At 23.6% G+C, this 26,772-nt stretch overlaps 2 protein-coding genes across 4 annotated transcripts; one reads left to right on the top strand and one right to left on the bottom strand.

Moving 5' to 3' along the window:
• Nucleotides 1-95: 95 nt before the first annotated feature.
• LOC113554689 (oxysterol-binding protein-related protein 9) lies at nt 96-26,418 on the bottom strand. 3 transcript variants are annotated; one of them, XM_026958645.1, is made up of 17 exons: nt 26,198-26,417; nt 10,793-11,014; nt 8,118-8,213; nt 7,950-8,024; nt 6,813-6,863; nt 6,675-6,750; nt 6,454-6,528; nt 5,750-5,888; nt 3,210-3,391; nt 3,115-3,144; nt 2,877-3,030; nt 2,480-2,784; nt 2,120-2,294; nt 1,840-2,059; nt 1,089-1,210; nt 708-813; nt 96-524 (listed from the first exon to the last, which is right to left on the bottom strand). In XM_026958645.1, the coding sequence occupies exons 1-17, from the start codon at nt 26,294-26,296 to the stop codon at nt 438-440; spliced, it is 2,214 nt and encodes a 737-aa protein (XP_026814446.1). In that variant the 5' UTR covers nt 26,297-26,417; the 3' UTR covers nt 96-437. The 3 variants fall into 3 exon arrangements, with proteins under 3 accessions (XP_026814446.1, XP_026814452.1, XP_026814459.1); XM_026958651.1 differs by lacking the exon at nt 26,198-26,417 and adding an exon at nt 11,212-11,347 and having other exon boundaries at nt 97-524; XM_026958658.1 differs by lacking the exons at nt 96-524; nt 708-813 and having other exon boundaries at nt 1,085-1,210; nt 26,198-26,418.
• LOC113554712 (elongation of very long chain fatty acids protein AAEL008004-like) lies at nt 19,326-25,465 on the top strand. The gene is made up of 7 exons (XM_026958671.1): nt 19,326-19,496; nt 22,045-22,235; nt 22,355-22,432; nt 23,930-23,986; nt 24,863-24,968; nt 25,057-25,196; nt 25,260-25,465. Exons 1-7 carry the CDS (start codon nt 19,439-19,441, stop codon nt 25,449-25,451), a joined length of 822 nt encoding a protein of 273 aa, XP_026814472.1. The 5' UTR covers nt 19,326-19,438; the 3' UTR covers nt 25,452-25,465.
• Nucleotides 26,419-26,772: the final 354 nt, after the last annotated feature.

Raw genomic sequence — 26,772 nt, 5'->3', positions numbered from 1 at the left:
TAATTTACAATATAATATTAGGTTTTATATTTTTTAAACGAACAAATTATTATAATAATATCAACAAAATCAGTACCAAAACTTAATAATCTAAAAGTAAGCTAATAAATTGTATTTGTGACTGATTCACATACAAAGTGAATACAAATAATAACTCTGGTAACAACAATAATGACATAATTTTCTATAAGATATATATACATAAAACACTACGATAATTTTTTTTTGATTGTAACAAAATTGTGACTATTCACCAATTTTCTTTAAGTCACCGAATAAAAATATATTGGGAATAAAAATATAGTTATTGATATTGCGCCAAAACATCTTTAAATATATAAACAAATATATTTTGAATACTTAGATGATGAATATACATTAAACGTGTATATTTATACATAATTAGGATTTTATTTTAATGCAAATTATTAGGGTTGTCATGATGGCATTGATTCAAATGTCACGCCTAATTGTTTTTCTAATGGAGATTTGTATTCCCAATTTTCTCCATTTTGCACAAACCACTAAAAACAAAAATAGTTAATATTATATATACAATATACATATATAGTTTTTAAATTATATGTACATAATTATTATAGTATTCATATAGATAATAGAATTTTTTCTATAATTTATAAAAATGATAAAATAGGGTTCTAAAAAATATAATATTTAAAATAAATAATATTATTAATTTTATTTACTCGTGGAATCCAAACTTCATTATTTTCTTTTCGAACTTCAGCTTCATTTCTCTGTTTTTGTTCGATTTCAGCTTTAGCTTGACTAGCTTGATCAACATTATCAACTCTAAAAATAAATTGTAATAAAACAACTTGTTAGATAACACAAGTTAAATTTATTATAATTGATAGAAATAGTATGCGAGTCATTAATTTTTATCTATTTTATCTACTATTCAATCTAATTGAACTTAAATTTTACCTAATAAATACCAGGATTATAGGAAGAGTGACTTTATAACGTATAAGTGTTAGAAATTATGATTTTGAAATTATAAGACAGTTTTTTCTAGCAAAAATATTATGATAAAATTGTTACAAAAAATAATTTAAGTCACTTACTTGAGACCTAATGTAACTTTTTTCCAAATGTATCTAGATTCATTAGTATCTTGTTCAGCGACTTTACGAACTCTCTTTTTAATTACTTCAATTGCTTTAGTGTCAACAAACATTTCAGTTCTCTAAAAATATAATTAATTAATAATAAATTAAGATCACCAGGATCATAGTAACAATAGAATATTTAAGTTTTATAACAACATCACTCACTTAATCTTAGGCTAATTGTATTACAATGTACAATTAATATTTTTTTAAAACTAATTATTTAGTAACAGAATGGGACCACGTAAATACCTGATACATGTGGCTTGATTCTGCTCATAAGTTATATCACAAAAAATCTTACACATTATTTGTTCTTAAAATAGAATTCATTAATATGAATAAATTAAACCAAGGGTTGACAGCAGATGAACCACAGAGAGGAAAAACTGGAGTACCAAAAATATTTAATTATAATATTGAGTTCACATTTGAGAGATTTTTTTAGATTCTTTTGTCTAGGATAAAGTAATTTGTTTTTTTTTATTATTTATCTCTGTGTGAACTTATAACAATAAGCTTAACACTTGTTACATAATTGATATTTAATTTATGTTTAGGAAATATAAAATATTTTATTTTATCATCTTGATTAAAGAATCTGTCAACTCTGCATTTGAGTATAATATCTATTTTGAACTTATGTTATATATTTTTTTATCTTTATTAGCAATAAACTGTTTACTAGTAACAAATTAATACTTACACCATCAGCCCATTTAGCTTCCATAGAACCATTCCATTCACCAGAAATAGTTAGAAAAGGCTTTTTTGTCTTAGGTCCGAATACTTCTGCAGTAATGCGGTGTTTCTTTCCACCATAGAATGGTTTAGTATGGAATTCTATATCACAGTGGTAACCTGTTTGTGGACATGTTATAGTTACAGACCCACCTAGCTCAATCCATGGCACAGTTAATATTGATCTGTAAAAAAAATACCAAATTTAAGTAAAATTGTCATTCATTTTTAAAGGCTATAAATACCTGCCATAACCACTTGGGAATGTTGAAATGTATTCTTCTTTATGTTTTAATAATCTTACAATACCTTGTCCCACATGGTGAACAGCAACAGATAAGCCAAGAAACTTAGATTTAGTCCACACACTTGCACAAAGAGTTACTTTTTTTTTCTTGTGCTCAGCATAAAATGCAGATACTAAAATATGTATCAAAATAAAATAAATACCTTTATGTAATACATTTTACTTAGTGAGAATTATTTAATTAAAAAAAGTGATATGAAACAGATTCTATGACAAAATAGATTTAAATATAAAAATTGAAGAATATATCTTATACACAAACAAACTACACACATTATATACAATTAATTAATCTTACTAGGGGGGTGATGAGAAACTTGTTCTGCAAGGAATATCAATTGATCAGGATCAGTCCAAGGTAAAGGGTTTTCTTCTTGATTAAGTACAGCTGCTTCTGAATTATTTTGAGCTGTAATATCATTTGACAATTCTGGCTCTCCTGTAGTAACTCCAGGTACATCCCAATGACAACGAAATATTTCACCAAGTATTGGATTATAGGGTTTTTTTGCAACAGCAGAATTTCGACCAGCATGATATGAAGATAAATACCAACGTACTATTTGAACCATTCTTTCTTCAGGTGTTTCCAAGTCATTTGCTCTATACATTATATATATAGTATAAATAATAATAACACATTAAAAGATACAAATAAAATCATAAAAAATATTAAAAAAAAAAAAAATACTTACTTAAGAAATAAATCAGGATGAGCTAAATAATCAGCATACATTTCTAATAATGAACGTTTTTCTAAAATGAATGTTGGTAAAGCAACTTTTGTTAAATCCATACCAATTTTCACTTGAGATATGAGATGTGTAACAACTGAACCCTGCATAGTTACTGAAACAAAATATACCTATATAAATATATTATATTACAGATAGACTGATATTATAAACTTTAAAATCAATATAGTTTCCTTACCATCAGATTCATCTTGATCTTCGTAAATAGCTTTAAAACAATAAAAATGCAATTAAAAAAACTATACTTAAATTAAATAAATGTTGTTATAGTACCATCATAATTTATAGAGCCATCTGAATAAGTAGGTACAATTATATTGTCTTTGCTGTAACTATCCTTTTTTTTTGACATATTTGCAACGTTCCGATCGGTAGAATCAATAGATATTTGATTTAAATCTGAAGATCCAGACTGAGTCAAATTTCCAGTATTTTCTAGAACTGGTTCACTTCCACTATGAGAAAAATAAAATAATAAACATTTAAAAGCTTTAGATTATATTATTATTAGCTATAAGAAAATAATGTAAATAAATCTTTTATATTATGATAACAGATTGAATTTAATGTATATTGTAATATTTAATTCTTAGCAAAGTACCACAAATATTTCAATACTTTTAAATAAATTACAGAAAATATAAATAAATAATTTAATAATTAGTTTAGGTGCCTACTTAAATATAAAAAATAATTTTACTATTCAATCTTAAGGAAATGATAACTGATAAAATTAATAATTAATGAATACGTTTCTATTAATCTATTTACTTGAAATAAAATGCAAACATTATAATTTATCATTAGAGGTATACAATTATTAAAATAATATCAAATTATTGTATAATTGTTTGAAAAACATTAAACATACACTCCAAAATTAATACCTAATGTCTTAATACTTAACATTTATCTATTAGGAGGTAGGTACCAATAATCTATTGATTATACATTGAGTGTTGCATAATTATGTACCTATTAGATTTTGGGAATTTTATTTAAAAAGTAACAGCTCATAAATAACTACCTGACAGTCTATAAAACTCAGCATTAAAATTTAAATCTAATTATGTATAGTAAAAATATTTATAGTTACTTGATGAAATGACAAAATTAATTTTCATTAAGGAAAATTTTTTATGCAATAACAGATATGGATGAAAATGGATAATAAAAATTAAACACAAATAATAAACTATCATAAATATAATAATGATTTATATCATATTTATCTAAATCATATAAATTTATTTACTTATTAAAAAAAAACTTGCAATTATCAAATAAATTAAAATATATAAACTGATATGAAAGTTATTAAAGTATACATTTTAATAAGCTGAAAACTTTTATCTTAACTTAATGAAGTTAAAAATGTTCTTGCATGTTTATTATCATTAGTACTTAGAAGATTTATATCAGTTTTATTAAAATTACAATTTGGTAATTAGGTAAATTTTTAACCTTTGGCTTTGGCCCATGTTGGCAGTTATTACTGATTCTGGATTCCCGGGTGAGGTATTAGCCCAATTCCAAAAACGGGAAATCATTTGTAGTTTGTACAGCAGCTTATACTAATATTGATAAATGTAACAAATATTCTAAAAATCACTAATACAGTAATACATATTTTTCGAAATAGAAAATTTGTTAAGAAATACAAATCACCAATCGCTGTTTAAATATATCAGATAAACAGTAGATAATAATATAATATATATTAATTAAAGATAAAACAATAGACGGAAGGACAGTAATGATCGATTAATAGAACGATTTGTGTATAAGACAAATATAATAATAATTACACGAACTGCGAAGTGCGAAAGTACGAAGACGGGTGATTACGTAGTGATAATAGTTCAAGGCCGAAATACAATAAAAACAGCTGATCTTATGACGTTTAAGCCGTTCAGCACCCCAACCAGGGTATAGAACAGATTACCAGATAAGGATCATGGAGGGAATTTTGACATTCTTGATTTTGTTTTTAATTATAATTTACAGAGAAACCTCTATATTGTGGACAACCACGGGTAAAACAGCCACTAAAGGGAGTTATCCACTATTGAGAAAACCTCTACATAGTGGACATTTGCGAGAAATTACTAAATGGCCAGTATAGGGAGACGCTATAGATAATTGATTATATATAAACATAGTACATATGCATATATCATATAATAAATGTATACATATACATATATTATATGTATATATAATATCTACGTAGTAAAAAGTGAGTATAAAAGTGTTTTATGTTTAATGTTTATGTACAATTGAAAAAAAAACCGTAATCATTTTTTCTGTAAATTTTTTCTGCTCTTCACAATGAATTTGCAAATTGGCTACTATTGAAATGCGATCTCATCTTTCACCGAACATATAATCGAACCATTTGTAATTTTTCATATAATTAAAATAAGATAAAATATGAACGAAATATCGAAATTTATAAAAGATAAACATAACATTTTTATTACTTAAATATTTTTTTTTTATTGTGTCCATTTATGAGAGGTTATTACTTATTTTTAATTTTGGTACCAGATTTTAGTGTCCATTTCCACTATTAAGAGATTATAACTTCTATTATGTGCATACATTTTTGCCGGGAAATTTAAAAGTGTCCACTATTGAGAGGTAACCATTAATAGATGTTGCACTGTATTATATTTTATAACCTATAAATAAAATAATTTTTTTTCCGAAATTTTGTTTCAACGATTAAAACAATTAGTTCAGATAAAGATTATTATTTTAACTACTATAAATTTAAAATTACACAAAAAATTAAATTATTTAACTCTTACCCAACAAGTATTCGGTTCTTGTATTTTCGTCGCATTGCAGGCACTGGTTCAGTTTGACTAGGTTTTGACCACTCTTCTTCGTCTTCATAAGCATCATAAAAATCGTCTTCAGACGAAGAATAAGAGACATCTGGAATATCTGTTAACACAAAGATATTATTTTTTGTCTATTTAAAAATATATTCATGTGTAATATAATTGTATGAATTGATCAAACACTAATACATTTCTAATAAATAAAAAATAACAATTATATTCTAAAACTTAAAAAAAAATACAGTTTTGATATTTATAGCATTGTTATAAATATTTGAAATTAATGATAATTTTTATACCAAGAGAAAATTTAATATTTCTTTCGAAGTTCTAAAAAAAAAATATTCTTTTGTAATCGAAATATATTTTTAAATGATTAGACAATCGTAAATAATAAATTATGGTTAAATAAATATGACATATATATATTTTATACCAATAACAAATTTGTCGTTTTAAAATTTTTTAAAAAAACAATTTAACACTATTTTTGTTTTTATCCATAAATATAATGATTTTTAAAGGTATTTTTTGACATTAGTATACTTCTTGAAACATTATTAACCATTTAAAAATTATAAATCGTTTTTTTTAAACATTTTTAGATATTTTTGAGAGCATTAAAATCCACCTCAAAACTTGGTTGTTATTAATTAATAGTATATTACCATTATCCATTGGTTGAGAGTCTCTTCTAGGACGTTCTTCACATTCAGCGCCATATTCTATACTACCCGTATCTCCTAAAATTAGTTTCATAAGATTACATTATAAATAATTCAAAAACTCTTCAGTAATAAAGTAAAAAAAACATTTAATATATATCATATATTCGTACATAGATAAAAATGCAAATAATGTATTTTTATTATTTTGTAACTATATCTACCTTCTAAACTAGGGAAATCATAATCTGTGGAAACAGATGTTGTTCTATATGATCCATTTACGGGGAATGCGGTATTCTGAAAATAAATAGTTAATACCTATTATTAATTTGTTGTTAAAAATAAATTTAAAATATTACCTTAGCTATTTGTAACATCACAATTGAATGCTTTACTTGGTCCATTAATTTCTAAAAAACAATTTTATAATAATCAAAACACAAATAAAATATAAATAAAAATGTTTGGACAAGACATAGATTACATATAGACACGAAAATTTTGGCGTGAAATAGTAAAGTTGTTTTTAAATTTATCAAACAATTATGTTAGATAAACGATTTTGAGTTTTCTAATATATTTTCATGAGCCTATAAGTTAATTAATGCTCACAAAAACATATCTCTGAAGAGAAATCAAAAAAACCTTGTACAAAAATGACAGGTCTTAAATACTAGGTATAAATTGCTATTATACTATAATATAGTTTAATTGTTTTATTTAAAATTAGTGGATAGCTGAATTGTTAATGTAATCCACATACTAATCGAACGTATCATTTGGACGACTAGGTATGTACCTATGCTAATGGTGCATACATTGGCGCAACTAGAAGGGGACTTAGAGCGGCTTAGCCCCCTCAAAATATATTTTAGTCCACTTAAATTGTTTTGATAATTTAAAATTAAATAATAATTTAAACATAAAATAGTGAGAATGTGAGATACATCCTATGCAATATGTCGTAGAGAATTATTACAACACAATTATTCAAAAGTAAATTGTATAAATATAAAATATTAAAATTTATTCTGCAATATACATATAATTTTATAAAAATATTATATCTTATATTTTATCTAATAAATATTATGCGGGCATATCGTCCAGCGGCATTGTGGCGGTCATCGTCCAATATTTTAGTTTTATTTTGGTGATTAAAAATGGACAAAAAAACTTATTTAGTATTTTTAATATACCAAAAGAAATATCCGTGTTTATACAGATATTACTATTGATATGAAAATAATCCAGACAATCCTCCTAGCTTTTTGGAAAGCAGAAAATAAGTAGTCCCCCCTAATATTTTGGATCTAGTTGCGCCACTGGGTGCATATGGTGTTTTTCATATCTTACGTATAAGATATGAATCGAGATAACGTAATATCATTTATAAATAGTCAATATAGGTAATAATATACTATAAGAGCCCTTTACAATTTAATTAACTAATATAATAATTATAAAATGTTCATACAAAAAAAATGTATAATTACATTAGTTTCTGAAATAATACATTCACAATGTGCTTTGTCTTCCTCACACATTGAATTCATTTTTACTTCTAAATTCTGAAAAATAATATATATATATATATATATTTATATGCCTATATGTATAATATTTTTATTATAAGTATCTATTTATATTTAAATTATTCAAACCTTAGTTTGTTCAATGAGAAGCTGTAAATAAGCATCAGCTTCTCCTAATTTCTTATCAAAACTTTCCAAAGTAGGTACGACAGCATCATTATTAACCTAACAAAAATAAAAATTTTTATTATAAAATGTATATAATTTGTATATTTATCTTTTATTTAATCTGTACTATAATAATATAACAATTCAATTAATATTTAATCAAAATACCTTTATTCTTACGGTTGGTTTAAACATATTTAAACATCCACCCATCATTCCTACGTCTATAAATTGAATAAACAATACGCGCACATACATTTAATTTAGGGTTTTACTGGTTTTTTTTTTATGTAGATTTCACTTCAAATACACACGGACTAAGGGTTTTGCTGCACATTTATGAACAGACTATTTTATTTGCTTAGTTAAAAAAAATCAATATACACTAGAGCTAAATGGTTCAAATTTCCGTCGGAAGACTGTGTACATCATAAAATAATACCGATGCAATTAAGGTCAGAATTGGATTAGTGCAACCAGTGTTGAACATATATACTACCTATATGGCTGTTTATAAACCAACTACTATACTTGTAATTTAATAATACACACCCTCTTTTGAAAAATATGTTTTCTTACTACCGGTCCGTGCTACAATAATTAAAGGTTTCTCTTTTATAATATATATCTAGCATGCAAGTTTTTTTTTTAAAAACGTCGTTTTATTGTTTCTAAATATATTATGGGTAGTATACAAGTAGAAAAATTAAAAATATTAGCACAATTGCATAGACAAATTATTCTAAGTATGGTCAATAGCAGTGCCAGATCTAGTTTATTTTTTACTCGGGGCAAAGTATAAGATAAGCTTCCTCTCATAATTCAACACTCTATTATACCACTGTAATACTATGTACCAATTACTTTCTAAAAAACATTGGTAAATAAAAATTATTATTAGGTAATTTGGCGCTACTCGATCAAGACTTCCGGTGCAAATGCTCGCCCCTCCCCCTACTAGATCCGGCCCTGTTCAATGGTCATAACTTATTATAATTTGCATCCTTAAAATAATATAAATATATAAAAGAATTTCTTATGTCCCAAAAACGCAATTTAATATTTTGTCTATTTCTTTTAAAGTAATTTAAATACCCCTCTTTTTTATTTTTTTTTCAAGGAAGAGGAGGGTTTACATTGTAATTAGATGTTTTAAAGGTTTTTTTGTAGATTTTGGGAATCAGTTTGCATCAATAGCAGACGTATTCAAATCTAATTATTTGCACACCAATACGATATGTATACATAAAAAGAAAATATGTGTATTAGTATTAATTTAGAGCGAGAAAAAACCTGACCATTAACAAGTTATGTACTAAAAAATAAAATGTTGAACAAGTTTAACGGAATTATAGCGAGGTTTTAAATAACAAGACATTTTTAAATATTGTAAGTTACAGAAAAATAACTAAAATATGTTAATACATTTTTATAATCATTCGAGAGAAGCTGGTAACTCTGCAACTAGTTATATATATTTAAACAGTCAAGACTAGATATAATGTATTATCTATTTCAGCTAAACCATGTTTGTATTTTTAAATTCCACCAAAAAACATAAATTATCTATCAATACACTAGCAATTTATATTCTATTATGAATCAGAAATGTATTAATTACCATTTAATTAACCTAACAATAAGGTTAATAATGTGAATAAAATAAAACAATTAAAAAACTAATTAATTATATTTATATTTAATAGGTACAAAAGACAATATAATATATGCTTTTGCAAAATGAGATTAACACAAAATTATAATAACATTTTTATTGCGAAATGTTCACGTTGTTATATTTAGTCTAAAAATTATATCTTTTTGTAATAAATATTTTAAGCCAATAACTTTATTAACAGTTGAAGCTAAAATAAATAAATATACCCAGTGATTCTTTTAAAAGTAAATATTTTCTCAAAAAGTATTCTTTAATTTTGGGTATATTTTTAAAAAAAAAATTTAAAGATGTTACAAAACATCTATTTTTTTAAAAGTTATTTACAATTTTTATTAAAAACATGCATTTTCATTTCATACTCTAAGATTGTATATTTTTGGGTGAATTTCGATATCAAACAAATATTGATTTCATACAAATAGTTAATTAACTATAACTATTTAGTTAGTTTAAGTTTAGATTATGGGTAATTTAAATAACTGAGTATCTACGTTATTTTATAAGCTCTAATGAATTTAATATACCTAGTTTATCAACCGTAGCTATTTTATCTCAGTTTCAATTTGAACTTTCGTTATAAAATTTAAAACACAAAAACATCGTTTATTAAAAAAAAAAAATTAATGTAAAATAATAAAAATTTGCTTTGCTTTAATTAAAGTCTTAAAATGTTAAATTTTATTGGATTATTTATTTTTATTAATACAAATCGTAGATGTAGTAGGCACTAGGCATTATACTTCGTTAAACAATTATTAATAAATAACAATACTTTTTCTTGTAATTTTATAACTAGGAAAACAAAATAGTTAGCTTATAAATTTCATATTAAAAGTTAGATACAAGGTATATATATATAATTTATTGTATAGTATATATATGCAATAGTACTTAAGCTTTAAAATTTACTATATAAATTTTATATTTAAAAGGTATTTTATTTTAATCTATTAATTACCTGTATTTGATTAACTCTATATCCATACAACTGTTTTTGTATGGTATCTTCTAAAGCGCGTATCCAAAGCTCTCGGTCAGCACGAGTCCTTGCTTGAAAATGGAATGTTTTACCATCTACAGTTACAGTAAACGTAAGATTATCTTCATCATCAATGCCAATCATAGCTCCTTTCAAACGAACACAACCACGGCGTACACCACGTACCATTTTTTCCCGAGACTAAAATTAAAATCCATTGTTTAAAAATAAATGGCTTTTTATACAAGTAATAATGCAGAGCATTTTTTTGTGAATATTGATGTTAACAACGATATTAAATAATGAAAAAATAAATGAATACAGTTTGTATAAAGTATATGAAAGTAGAATATTTTAACTGTATAAGCATGTTAGAACTGATAAAAATTATTCTTTACCTGCCTATTTCACAACTTCCAAAAAATGTTAAATGTTAAAAAGTTAAAAATTAAATCGGTATCAGCACAAATTATATTTTAAAATCAAGTATGAAAAACTTGATGAATTATTGTAAAATTCTTCTGATTTTGTCTAACTAATCAGTTATATTTTATTTTTACTCTTAAATGTACTACAATCTAACATATAAATTATTATAAAAGTAATGAGAGAAAAAGTCAACTTTTGAAACTTTTTCAAGACATTCATTTTAATAAATAAATATTGTCATTAAATGGATTAAATAATATTATGTTATATTTAAAAGCCTTTAATAAGACACTATCAAATATAATTCAATTATGAATGAGTAATTAGTACAATTATTTGTTCAGTTAATACTCATCATTAGGCAAATTCCACGATTATTTTATTGATATATTTAAAATTGATATGTTTAAAACCATCATGTTCAACAATTTTATTTTTCTATTTGTATAATAAATAATAAAATAAAATTACTCCAACATATTAAACATTTGATTTTATAATAAAATATAAATTAAACTTAGATATAAACTTAGTCTATTCTTAGTAAAATATTGGATACTTAATGTTTTTTTTACTGGAATACCCTGTTTAAAGTTATCATATTGAGGTCTTTGACCTTAGTTTCATGAATTTATGAATCTTTGATGAGCAGGAAATAATGTCTTCTTGAACCATGAATAGTATTGCATATATTAAAAGCATTTACCCAGACCTTTTATCAGAACCGTGAAGATGACATTACACTGGTCAATGATAGAATATGATGGCAAGTTAATAACTAGTTGAATTTTTTAAAGTTTAAACATAGTTATATCGAGTTCTTTTTAAAACTTATATATTTTTATAAAAGATTAGACGCAATTTATAAATAAATATAATCAACATTTATGGGTGTTTTTTAAATTAATTAATAATTATTCTGTTTTAAAAATATATTACAATAAAAATGGTATTCATGACATGGTTTGAGATCCTTGATGGGCAGATTAACCCTGGTAAGTTTTTTTACATTATTAACTTATAAAAATTATTATTCACTTTACACTTTTAGACTGGAGAACTAAAGATTGGCCAATGATGTCGACAACTGCAATCCCTGTATTATTAGCTGTAATATATATTATTTTTGTCAAATTTGTTGGTCCAAACTACATGGCAAATAAAAAACCCTACACACTTCGAACAGCATTAGCAATCTACAACACAGCACAAATATTGGCTTGTATATATCTTACTGTGGAGGTGATTTATGTTTGATATTTTTAATAATAACTTAACTTGTTTTATTATCTTATTGAAAACTCTTAAAAATATTCATTATAAAATATCATAAATATATTTATTTATTTTATAGTATTTTAAAACAAAACCAAAAATGGGTTGTGATCCTTTAGATGTCTCAGATGATCCAACAGCATTATACGTAAAAACTATAACATTTCTTTGCATAAACAAACCTATTTAGTCATTAATATAACATTTTTACTTTTTAGGCAGCAAAACTAGTGTGGTGGACGACAATTTTAAAATTATCTGAATTCATTGAGACTGTAAGACCATTTATTAAAACGCATTATACATTTATATTTATTTATTAATATCATGACTTTTATAAAATTAATTCATTTCTAAATAAATAATTAAAATATTATTTTTTATTATTATAGGTTTTCTTTGTACTTCGAAAAAAACAAAATCAAGTTTCTGCTCTCCACATATACCATCACATAACAACTTTTTTTTTAGTATGGATTGCCTCAAGAATAAATCCAGGTAATTTCATAATATTTTTAAGATCTTTCTATAGTTAATAGTTATTATAACTTATAAGCTTATCAAATTTCCAATATATATATATATATCAAATATAACAATACTATATAGGAATATATGATTAATGATTTTAAATGTAACAGTTTTAAAATTTAAAGTAAAAAAGTGCATATTGGTATTTAACTATGAAAATTATTCTTGAAAATAGACGTTTAGAAAAACATACATTTTTGGAAAGCTATAAGTACTATGAGTGGTTAGGCAGTTTACTAGATAGGTTCCGTATTAGATAATTTTAAGTACTACACTAGTTGAGTACCAAATATTGTTTGATAAGTACTACAGGGTGACACATAATTTTTAGATGCAGGAGGCTGCATCTAAATTAAGTCCCAGGAAAAAATGAACAAAACAATTGAGTCAGATGAAAAAAATAACTATAAAAACTAGGTTCCACGGAAAATCCGAGTATAACAATTATTGAGTCTCCCTTATAGGTTAGGTTATTGGTAGGTGTTTACTGTTTACTATTACTGCACCTAAAAAAAATGTTTTCATTTTTATTTATTCACCAATGTAAGTAAAAATAAAATATTAAATATTGTTTTTTTTTTATGAGTTGGGATTCAATTAGGACGAACGATTATAAAACTCGAGACTTAACTCGGGCAATTTCAAAATTGTGTTTTTTGGGACTCAATTTGAATACATTGATTTGAGCGTAATGAGTTTGGCGCAAGACAATTGGACGAAATTTCGAAGCGTGTAAATTTGACGCATTTATTTTAGCACATTATTACTAACGTAAAAGTATAACATTAGAAATTTCCGACTAAATAACTTTTATCTTTATTGCTATTCGTATCGTCCAATGTTTAAAGTGAATTTAATTTACGCAATTTAATATCAAAATCATCACAACCGCGAAATGGAGTTTAAACATAAAAATCGGGAATAATATAGTATGTTACTAAGACAAGTCCATGATCCAAATATGCAATACCTTAAAAAATTGGAACCAAATTAAAATTTTTTTTTAATTGTTCTAGTAAGTTTTCAAAAATTTAATTTTAATATAAAGTCAAGCTTTGCTATTTTTATACATAGATAAAATTTCTAAATTCTGAATTATAAAATTATCCAAAATGTTAAATGGCAATTATTTCTTTATAAGAATAAGTACTGTTATGTTAAAATAATTAAAAAATATAAATTTACCTAAATAAGTAATAATATAAAAGTGTATTGCTATTACTAACTAAACTTTCGATAGTAATTTTTTTAATTAATTTTTTAATTTTTTTTTTTAGGTGGTATTGTACGGATACCTGTTATGTTAAATAACACGGTTCACATGGTTATGTATTCATATTACTTATTATCATCAATGGGTCCGGGAATACAAAATAAAATTAACAGTTACAAAAAATACATTACTATCATACAAATGGTAAATACATTGTTTAAATATATACGTTTTAAGATATTTAAAATTAGACTTTTAAAAACAGTTCCAGATTTTAACAAGAACATTTAATAAAACACGAGTTTTAATGTTCTTGTAACGGTTGTATAGCCGACAATTTTTTTGTCGTTCAAGTTTGTTTCAATATATGTGCATAAAACTAACATTGATATACATAAATCATTAGCATATTCTATGTTACTACTTGCGCACAGCCATACATATATTTAATGTTGACCCTTGTTTTTTTTCTAGGTACAATTTTGTATTTTGATCGTTAACTCGATATTTTATTTGACTCCTAGCTGCCAAGTACCTAATATTTACGGATTGATTTTTATACCTAATGTGTTTATTGTATTTTATATGTTTTACGATTTTTATAGAAAATCATATACAAAAAAACCTATTGACAATCGCAATAGTATAAAAATTAACAATAATAATAATAATAATATCAATTATAAAATTAAAGGGAAACTTTAAACATATTTATTATACATTTTAACATTATTTATTTATAACATATAGTTGATTAGAAATAATTGTTCATTTTTAATATATGTAGTTGAGAGGCATTATATTATAAAACCTATACGTTTTACATGCTATAACTATTCTTTAATAAGTTCAATTAAATGATTATAAATGTATAACTTTAAAAAGATCTATAACTATTATTTAACAATTTATGTATCATCATCATTATTTATTATCGCTATTTTCTACAATAAATATAATTTAATAATGTAACTATAATTTATGTATTTTATAATTTATTTTTAAGTATAATGAACACATAAATATATATATTCAAATAATAAATTCATTAAACGCACTAAGTAAAATTCAATATCATTTTTAAATAATACCTATTAGATTTAATTATTTATACACTAGGGGTTTTTACAATGAAATTAAAGAGGTTTGCATGATAATAATTCATTTAAATATATTTACTGCGTATAAATAATATTATTCTTTTTGGTGTGGTCGACATATTTGATTTTAATATAATCATTGAAACTTATAACTTAAACCTAATTTAAAAGTTAATGAATATTGGTAAACGTATTTGTTCAGTAAATATTTATATATTTTAAATTGAAACTTAAATGTGATTTTAATTATTAAACTAAATTATGCATTTACATAAATATTTTAAAACTATAGACGATTTTTTTAGGGTTCATTTGTTATAAATAGTTAACTATAACTATTCCGTTATTATTTTTATTTTTATTATTATATATATGTAATATTATGCTTGTATTAATATAAATTAGTTATTAAAATATTTTAAGTTACATCTTTGAATTATTATATTTGCTGTATATAATTTTTATTTTAGTATAATAATAAATATTATATGCCAATATGTTATATGTTTAAATGTGGATTATTAATTTATGTTAAGTTTGTTCTAAATCTATAATGATAAAAATTTATTGAGATATGGTTTATCTAATAGTTGAAGTTTAATATCAATAATATTTATACAAATCACACTATTAAGTATATTGATAGTATTTTAATATATTACACAACTTATATCGCGGTACCGCTCCTTCCACAACCATATACATTTACTCTTAATATTGTATTAACAATTTTTTGTCAAATAAGAATGATATTACAATATACATGTATAGACAAAGGGGGCATTTGCTTAAAGCAAAAGAAAAAGTGAGATGATAGACCATAGACCTATTGTTAAATACTAAGTGATCCATTTGACGTAACTCATTATTTAAATAACTATTACTGTTTTTGGAAATATTTTTGTATGAAGAATTGATGACATGTATTTTTAGTTCTTTATTTCAAAACACAATATTTTTATTACTTCGATATACATGTACTTCTAAATACTCCGTTCTAATTTACGGAACTCATACGGTCATACGATATTAATTTTGAATGAGTAACTTTTTGTTTAAAATGTTAATTATATTAGACTTTAATCGATTACGTACTTTTAACTACTCTATTATTTGTGTAATGTAGTAATATATTATTAAACACAAATTATTATTTTTATACTAAACGATCATTAAAAGGTTGTGCAAGTAGTATACTATAAACGTATAAACATGATTAGGATTATGTCAACTTTTCCTGTAACCTCACCAGTCAATGACCACCATTTATGTAATATACATTTTAAATTTCCATTTAAGTAACACGATTTTAGATAGCAATCGTCTATGTTGATAGATCTATGACCTATGTTCATAACGACGTATACCGGAACCGGATGTACAATTTAAAGTAAGACACTCACTATTACCAAATAATTTACGTTTTTGAAAATATTTTTTTATCTAATTTTATGTTGTACAAATATTGTTTATTTAAAAATATTTATTTTTAGCTACATTTTTTTTATTCTTTTACTTTTCAATCGTTACAACGATATGCATTTTTAATTCTTTATTTCAAAGTAGAACATGTTTTGGAGTACTTCGATAAATAAAAATCAAGTTTTAGACAAGTACTTTAAAAGTTATTAGTTGTTATTTTGTAAATAGGTAATTAAAGTTTATATTATGAGTGATACAGTGGTAAAAAGTTGGTCCACTATCTAAACTTTGAATACTTTATAATCACAGTTATCCATTAGGTAACCTCGAGCTTATACTAATAAACTACTTGAACAAAATATGATATTTATAAATAAAAATTCTACAAATATTCTATTTCCGATTATGAAACTAAAATTAAAAATTGCTATTTAAAAGGATAAAACATTACTCAAAAAATTATTATAATATTTATAATGATAAAAAAGTGAATGTATACATTTTTCAACTATATTGTTTTAAAGGATATTTTACGTGAAATGGATCATAGTATAGTTGAAAATTAATTAAAGTATTCAATATTATATTTTAATATTTTTTGTACTTATAAAAATAACGTTTTGATCTATTTAAAATCCTGTATGTATATATGATTTTACATATGAATAAATTAAAAATACAGGTAACATTTTTAACAAGAAAACCGTAGCAAAAAAGAAATATATAACATAACCACTAAAAAAAAAGAAAAAGTAAAAAGAAATTATACATAGATAAAAACAACTTCACCAATTTTTAACATTTATATTACAATTTGATTTTTAATTTTAAAAACAATTACATTCAAAATCTTTGAATTTTTCTGAATTATATAACTAAAATATATTGAAGATCTTTATACAGTTAAAACTATTATATAAGAGTTAAAATGTTTAAGTTCGAGGTATAGCCATATAGTAGAAATTTATTATTTTCACAAATAATAATAAACATACATTATGTAAGGAAATTTTTTAAAGAGGACGTCGCACCCACATGTGTAGTCTCTGTCTTACACACGTCGACTTAGTAAATTTTCGTTCACTATAGTTTCAATAGTGTGTTTTTAGTTTTGATATTAGAGCGAATTGACCTATTATCAAACTTTTAAGTAAGAACATTATCTGAGTTTTCTCGTTATTTTTTTACGATATTTTAATTTTTAGATGAATTATGAGTATTTTCAATTATAATATTATAATATAATATTTTTCATGTGGGTGCAACGTACTCTTAAAGATTAACTTTCATTTTGGAAATGTATTAACGGATATTGTTTTTTTTAAATAGCTTTAAATCATCAAATTATATTTTTATTTTTATTAGTATAACAAATACATTTTTTATCAGTCCAAAACAAAAAAATATTTTCTCGAAAAATTCAATTTCAAACTTGTTAATGAATTATAAACTATAACTTTTAAATAATTTAAAAATTAAGATAAGAGTAATCCAAAAATGTTTGTCTATGAATCGATTCCTTTAAACTTTAAAAATTATTATTTTATTCAAATACTATTATTATAATTAATTAACTATTCGTTAAACATCGATTTTCATATGGTGAAATTCTCAGAAAAACGCCCTGCTTGGAGATATAAAGTTAAAATTGTACGCTATCATTTAAAATTAAAATAACTAAAGACATAACGCAATATTGCTATATAAATAAGAAAAATGAGTAATAAATACATCATTCTTTTTATAAAATGTTTTGTTTTATTATGACTTCAAATTATGTAAGAGAAGACAAATACTATTAAAAACGTTAATACTTATCAACAAAATTAGTAATTAACTAAATATTCTAAAATTACTAAAATAATCACCCTTATTGTAGAATAAATAATTAATTTTTCACTTCCATTGATAAAAATTAAAGTGTAATTTATAATTTATATTGAGGTTGATATTTTAATAAAAGGTTAATTTTACTACGTTTCAAATATATACTAAAAATTTTAAAATACTTGAAAATGTTGCCGAAATATGCATTTTTTAAACTTTTAATATTTAAAATATGTCTAGAGTTTTTTAAGTGTGTGAACAGTTGATAACTGAAAATTAATTAATAACTTTTTCAAATTAGTATATTGTAACCAAAAGGTATTTTTATCATAATTTAATCACAAATACAATTTTTATTATTAAATATTTATACATCAACGAGTCAAATATAAGTCAAATTAATAACACAATTTACATAAAAAAATTCTACGTTATTTTTATATATTAAGGTAGTAAAGTATTTGTTGATAAAATCATTATTATTGTTTGACAGATTACAATAATTATTATACAGTAACCTATATGTGTTGTGTTCAATAATTCCAGTGGACAAGGAAATTACGCAAAGATATAATGTACCTATATGACTATATATATGTACCTTTGAAAAATTATTGTACTAACTTATATGCTAATTAAATTAAAATTAAGTAGGCGGGGGACATAAAGTATGTCTACTTAAGTAAAAAATATGCACTACACTTTTAATCATATGTCGCGTAGGTGGCGACACTCTAGTTTAATTGTACGGTTGGGAATTCATATTATAGGGTAGTTTAATAACTATATTTTTATTTTTATTAAATAGTTTAATAGATTTGTAAGTTGATGGAGGTGACGAGAGAATTTTTTGAAAAGCTAGATGCTTTTGTCGATCAATATGGAGGTATGTAATATTTTTAATAAGTTTAGTTTATGGAAAAAAATAATAATCATTACAATACGTAATTGTAAAAAGTAATTCATGGTTTGGTAATTTTAGTACAGTTAGAAATATCATAAAATAAATGTTACTACTAATACGTATCAAATAACCTTAATATGTACTAGTTATAATTTAAAATTTCTATCATGCATAAAGTATACATTAATATACATTTTATTTTTTAATTCGAAAAATTTGGTAAAGAAACATTTTTCGATATTTACTGCATAATACTAACATACTGGTATAATATTGAAGGTTAATTTTATTAGATTTTCTTTATAATTATATTATACTTTAATTCAACTATTATCTTAGGTATAGAAAGTCCAAATTAAGAATTAATCATGTTTGCACAAAAGCATTTTCTTTTATGTTTTAGATTCTGAGTGGAGCAATGAATATATTGGTTATACAATGATGCGTTTTTTTAAAGATATGTCCTTTAGTAGCAAAATTATCAAAGTCTTCAATTTTGAGGCTGATTTCTGGTAGCAAATTGGATCTAGTTGGTACTTTGGGGAGTTCCTACTTTTCAAATTATTAGGAAAACCACAAGTGTTTTGTGTATTCTTATCATTGTCATTATTTTTATCTTATAAATCATATTGAAAATAATAATAAATAATTGTGTGCAAGAGAAAAAATACTAAGAGAACTCAGTTTACAATACAATTTTAAGTATTTTTTAATATATTTGAACTTAAATATATATATATATATATATATTTATTTATAAGTTTATACATCTTTGCGTTAATTAAAAACTTGAGATAGTCCCTACTTATAGAGCTAATTAATTAATTTATTAAATATAAAATAGTTGAAATAAGTAGGTATTGAATAAAAAGTTATTTATGTGTTTTAATATAAAATTAAAGGTATCTATAATTAAATAATTAAGTATATGAAGTAGGCAAATGGGCACGCGTGAGGACGGTAAATTAATTATTAATATATAGTACACGATGAGATTCCCTCTCATCAGGTGATTCAAATTTCTTAATATCACTGTTAACGAAACGAATTTTTCATGTAACTTTGAGTGAATATTACTCTTATCGCATATTATTGCATACACTTATTGTACATTTTTAAGCTTTACAGATTTATGTGATAATATTTTGTAACAATATATATACAATCTATATTTATGAAGTATTTTTTATTGTAATCTTCTGTTTGAGTGCCGTATACTCAATAATTACAAAGTATATCACACCAATCAATGGCGTGCCGAAATAGGATTTTTTGAGACAACCACTTTAAGTACAAAATGGGTGGATGAGTAGGTGGGTACCGGGCAATGGATTTAGTGCAATAAAAATGTTTTAATAATAATATTTATACTATTAAGTAAAAAGAAAAGGTAGATTAAAAGCTGTCGGTACATGGACGGACAAATGGTAGTTTGCCTCCGGTCTGAGAATTGTTTTGAGCATGCTACTAGCATCATCTATTCCCAAACTATAACTATATGTGTCGTGACTCACGGCAGATAAAAGATATTTTTCATAATAAAGTATAATATTTAGTACTTGATTAATTCTTACTAATTATAACTACGATTTTATATTTATAACTACCAAGTGGAGATCCGAACACCTTGAATTTAATACTAGTCACGAAGCCTAAGTGGGAGGGTCGTTTAGTTGAGGAATTACGAATTTAAAACTAAATACCGGCACAATTATGTTTATAATTTAGATAATATGCATGCAGCATATAATACATACGTATTACGAACACTGTACAATTGATCAAACAGGATTGTTGTTATATTAAGGAAGGTGTGGATCATAAAAGTTTAGTAACCATTGCATTCCACAATACACATAAACCTAGATAGTTATCTACATTATAAACGCGGATAACATTTCTACATTTTAATGATACTTAATCACTCACTTCATGTGCATATACAATCTACGTCGAAAATTTATTATCGAAATACATATTTAAAAACTAATCATATAATTAATCAAAATAAATAAATAATTTGCTTAGCATTCATTTTTGATAAAATTTAAATCTTTAAACACCAATTTGTTAATTATATTTAATTGTTTTTAAACCTTAAAAATAAGCATATATTATTATTAAAACGTTGAATACAAAAAATAAATAATCACAGTTGCAGGGTAGGTTTATTATTTCAAAAATTACTTTTGTTTCCTAAAAATGTTCTATCAATATTTCAATATTTGGTTAAATTGTATGTTGTAATAATTAAATTAACTGTATACATTTATAAGTAATCAAGTATGGGATTTCTGAAGGTTTTCTTGAAATTTTATTTTTACATTCTGAGTGCGTCCCAGCATAAAAATAATTAATTGTATTGAATAGTGCCATATGCATCCTAGTTAAATTATCACTACACAATGTGTACCACGAGGTGATGAAAGAATTACACCCCCAAAATTTTAATATTAATATATATGTATTATTATACAAATTTAAAATATAATCTCTATTGTAAAACAAATAATATAAAAATTTTTTTCAGATCCAAGAACTAATGAATGGCCTATGGTCCAAGGAATCACAACCACATTAGCATGTGCCTCGGTGTATTTATATTTTGTGTTATACTTAGGGCCAAAATTTATGGAAAATAGAAAACCTTTTCATTTACTACCAATAATTAAAGTGTATAACATAGTTCAGTTGGTAGCATGTATCTTAATTTTTTATATGGAAAGTATTATTCTAAATAATTTTTATTCGTCGTAATGTAATACGATTGTAAAAAAAAAAAAATAAATTACGCGTGTAGGTATAAAACAATTAATATTATTTACAATTTGCATTTTTAGATTTTGATTTCTGGATGGACGACTAAATATACCCTTGGATGTGAACCTGTTGACTCCAATGCACCACATTCAATTCGAGTAAGGAAAGAATATGATATTTAAAACTTCAATATTTCAAATGAATAATATACTTACGCGTAACATAACAAAACTAATTTACGTAAATTTGAACAAAGGTCTTTTTAATTATTTTAGATTAGACCACTGAGTTAACTCAAAAACTTACACTATTGATTTTAGCTAATACCTACCTAACATAGTAACATATCATTAAGAGTGAGAACGTTTCATGATTTCTGAATATTTATAACTTTCAGGTTATTTGTATTAACTTAAGAATAAGATTAACATATTATAAATAAGTTCATATGATTAAAACCTTTACCATTTTAAAACGTTTTAGATTCGAAGCATAGCCACGAATTATTGATTTTATAATGATGTAGGTTTATTTTTTTATTTTGTGTTTGTCATCACCTTTTTGAAGTATTAAAAACTAAAAATGCTTAGATTTACAAGTTCAAAATATATCTTGGGAGAAGGGATTTTATGACAAATCGATTTTTTTTTATTTTGTTGTAATTCAAAAAAAAAATAATAATAACGGTATTTAGTTGAAATTTTCACCAAATGTGTATATAGGTATAATTTTCTTTTGACTCTTTTTAAGATATTTATAAACATTTTCATTTTCAATTTTTTTTTTTTATAAATGTCCATACCATTAATTTTTTTTGCTTGGTAAAAATGCTAAGCAATGTAATAAAAAGCCCAAATAAATAATTCTTACTAAAACAAAAAAATGTTAAGTACAATTTTTTTTTCATAGACATTTTAATTTCAAATATGAACACAATTATATATTTAAACAAAGAATAACGATTTTAGGTATTTTTTTGTAGACCAAAAATATTATTTTGATTTGAAACTTTTACCTAAATTATTATATTTTATTATATGAAATGACATTTTAGAGATATTAATATTAATTCTAAGCCTACTTATGTATAGTGTACAATAAATAAAGTATTACTTATAGTAAAATAAATTACAATAATATCCATATAAATAGTAAATACATAATTAAGTATAAAGTATACATAGTATATGGCAGACCATCTTGCTCAGAATCAATTTCATATGCAATAAGTTATCATTGAATTCAAATTTAACATATACCATACAGTTAGTTACTCAATGACAAAGTACACTTGACATCTACTGAATAGCAAAGTTTTTACCTACTTTCCCACTTTTTAAAATTAAAGTAGATACATTTTTTTTAAGTGTTTGTAAATTATTTAATAATAACACTTGCATTGTAATTATCTTAGCTACAGTTAATATTATAAGTTTTCATTTTTAAAGCTATTTTTTCATCTAATAGCATAAAAGATTATTCTAAGGAATAATTCATAGAACTGCAAGTCTTATGAATTTTGATAAGATATATAGAATACAAAATTATAATGTAGATTTTAATGACTTAACAAACTTTAAAGTAAACAAAATGTTTTAACTAGTGTAAAAAAAAAGATGATAATACAATTAATAGTTTTTTTTGTTTTTTTTTAGTTAGCTAAACTATTTTGGTGGACATACATGTTAAAATTAGTGGAATTTGCTGAAACGGTAAGTATTAATAAAGTAAAAAACAAATACATTTTAAATATAAGTCTTGACATTTAATATTTACTTAGGATTTCAAATTAGTTTTTAGGTTATTAGTTTATTAGGTTTAATACTTATTATTCTTGTTATGCTTGTCTGTTGTAACATTTATTACCGGGATGTAATTTAAAACATGATACTTCTTGACCTACACTGGAAATGAAACATCTTTAATTTTTTTTTTCTTATGAAATTATTAAATTTTTTTGCTACCTATCTGTGTACATACTTTATAAAATATAGATATTAGGGACCATTTTAGTAGTCAGAGTCAATTTGAACATAATATACAATTTTATCAAGTAATTTAATATTATATAACATTAAGCTATTAAGGGGGTTACTGATAAGAATGAAATTTCCTTAAACTAGTTGTACTCATAAATTATGTAGGTAATAGAACCAGATGATTGTCTGGTAATTCTGAATTATCATCGATTATAATGTTCCTTTTTTTTTTTAATGTCCATAGACTAGCTAAGTATTACTAATAGGTAGCTATTTACTTACACAACCCAAATAATGCTTAATTCTCTTATATCACCATACACACTACTTATGTGCATGTTTTTGTATAGTTTTATAGGTGTATTTTTATAAAAAAAAAACAGCAGATTGCATTTTGTAAATTTACTCAATACAATCAATCTTATTGTTGGTAACTTTACACCATATTTTAAAAATTAGATAGAAATAGAAGCGTGGATATTAGCATAAGCATGTATATGATACACTTTATGTTATAATATTAGAATACCTTTTAAGATTCGACCAAAAAAAACTTTATTTCATTTAAAATGTATAATAGGTAATATATTTAAAATTGTTTAATTTTAGGCATTTTTCATACTACGTAAAAAGGCAAAACAAGTTTCTGGACTTCATGTTTATCATCACGCATCTACATTTATTTTAGCTTGGGCTGCAGTTAAATTCTTCCCAGGTAAATAAACAATAACTAAGCAAGTTTAGTTTATAAGTTATTGATGATTTTTAATTATTTTAATAACCTACCAAACTATTTATTATAGGTGGTATGGCTTCTTTCCCAATTTTAGTGAATTCTGTAGTACATATTATTATGTATGCTTACTATCAACTTTCATCTATGGGACCACAATATCATAAATTTACTTTAAAATATAAAAAATATGTGACTATTATTCAACTGGTAATTATTTAGAAAATATAATTATCATCTGATGTCTTTTATCTTATACTCTATTATTTTTAGATTCAGTTTGGTATTCTTGTACTACATACTCTACAAGTTTTGTCATCAAGTTGTTCTATGCCTAATGCATACCTATATGGAATGCTACCAGATATCATTGTTTTGTTTTATTTATTTTACAAATTTTACAGAAATACATACATAACAAAAAAAAAAAATGTAGAGCTTAAATCGACAGAAAAAATTAAATAATTATTTTATCATTTGTTTTATACCTATAATAAAAGTATAAAAAAATTAAATCAAACAAGCATGAGTAATCATATAAAAATGCCAAGAAAAATATTATAACATTAAAATGTAATATTATTTATTTTACTTAATTATTATAATTAAAAAGAAAACCTAATATTTGTATTATTTTTCTGTTTATACAACACAACATTGAACTACTATTAATGTATTTAGTGAATTTTATATTATGATAAATTGTTTGGCTTAATCAAAAATTTTATTTTATTTAGTTATTAAGCTTTACCTACTTATTCTATGTCACAATCTTAAGCGTAAAAAAATTACAACACATAATTGAAATGAAAAGTTATTTTATTTCTTATTGATCATATTCAATTAGTGAACTATTAATTCCTTTTTTATATTAGGTAAGTAGTAAACTAATAATATGCTCTCAATCAATTTAGTATTCTTGTAGTAAATAACACATACACTATTTTTGTCATCAATTTGTTTCATACCTAATTCTTTGAAGAAATTACAGTAAAAAAAAAAAATAATAATAATAAAGATGTTAAAAAATAAAAATTTGATAGATTATTATACAATCACATTTTACCTAGTATTAACAAGATTATTTGTGACCTATGTAATAAAAGTGTATACCTATCTAAAATAATTTATCAATTCTAAATGTACCTATTGTTAAAATAACGATTAGGTAAATGAACCAATTATAAATTATTTGTTACTTTTATGCTTACCGTATAATATGATAGTGTCCCTGAGATGTCATCAAGTACACACCAACGATACTGCCATCCTTTAACAACATTTGTCCATTTGCTTAACGTACCTTCCATTCTAGTTCAGTTATTAAAAGTAATTAAAACCATAAATACTAATAACTAATGGAATTTTTTATTGTTCAAATCTAGCTTCATTGGATTCATCTAAATAAAAAATATTATATTTTTCAAAATACTATTTAAACTTCTTAAGTAATTTAAAAAATATATACATTTAAGTAAAAATATGTATTATTACAGATTTAAGTTGTAATAATAATAATTTATTATATGTATTTTAAATTATAAAAACATAAAACTAAAAAAATATGTATATATTGCAGTGAATGCTGATAACACTATTTATCTACTGGCTGTAGGCTGTAGCCACTACTAGCCACCGCAAAATATAAGTTATTAGAAAGTTTAAGACACGTCCAGTGTGACCAATGCGACAGTTAAAAAACTATTAATTTCAACAATTGAAAACGAAAAATCTGACGACTAAATACAAGTTTGAAGTTATAGTGTTATACGTATAATATATTAAA

The sequence above is a fragment of the Rhopalosiphum maidis genome, chromosome 1 (assembly GCF_003676215.2).
Source record: "Rhopalosiphum maidis isolate BTI-1 chromosome 1, ASM367621v3, whole genome shotgun sequence".
In the NCBI taxonomy this organism is placed as follows: Eukaryota; Metazoa; Arthropoda; class Insecta; order Hemiptera; family Aphididae; genus Rhopalosiphum; species Rhopalosiphum maidis.
Note: the sequence above shows the minus strand (reverse complement) of the source record. Positions and strands in the feature narration are given on the sequence as shown.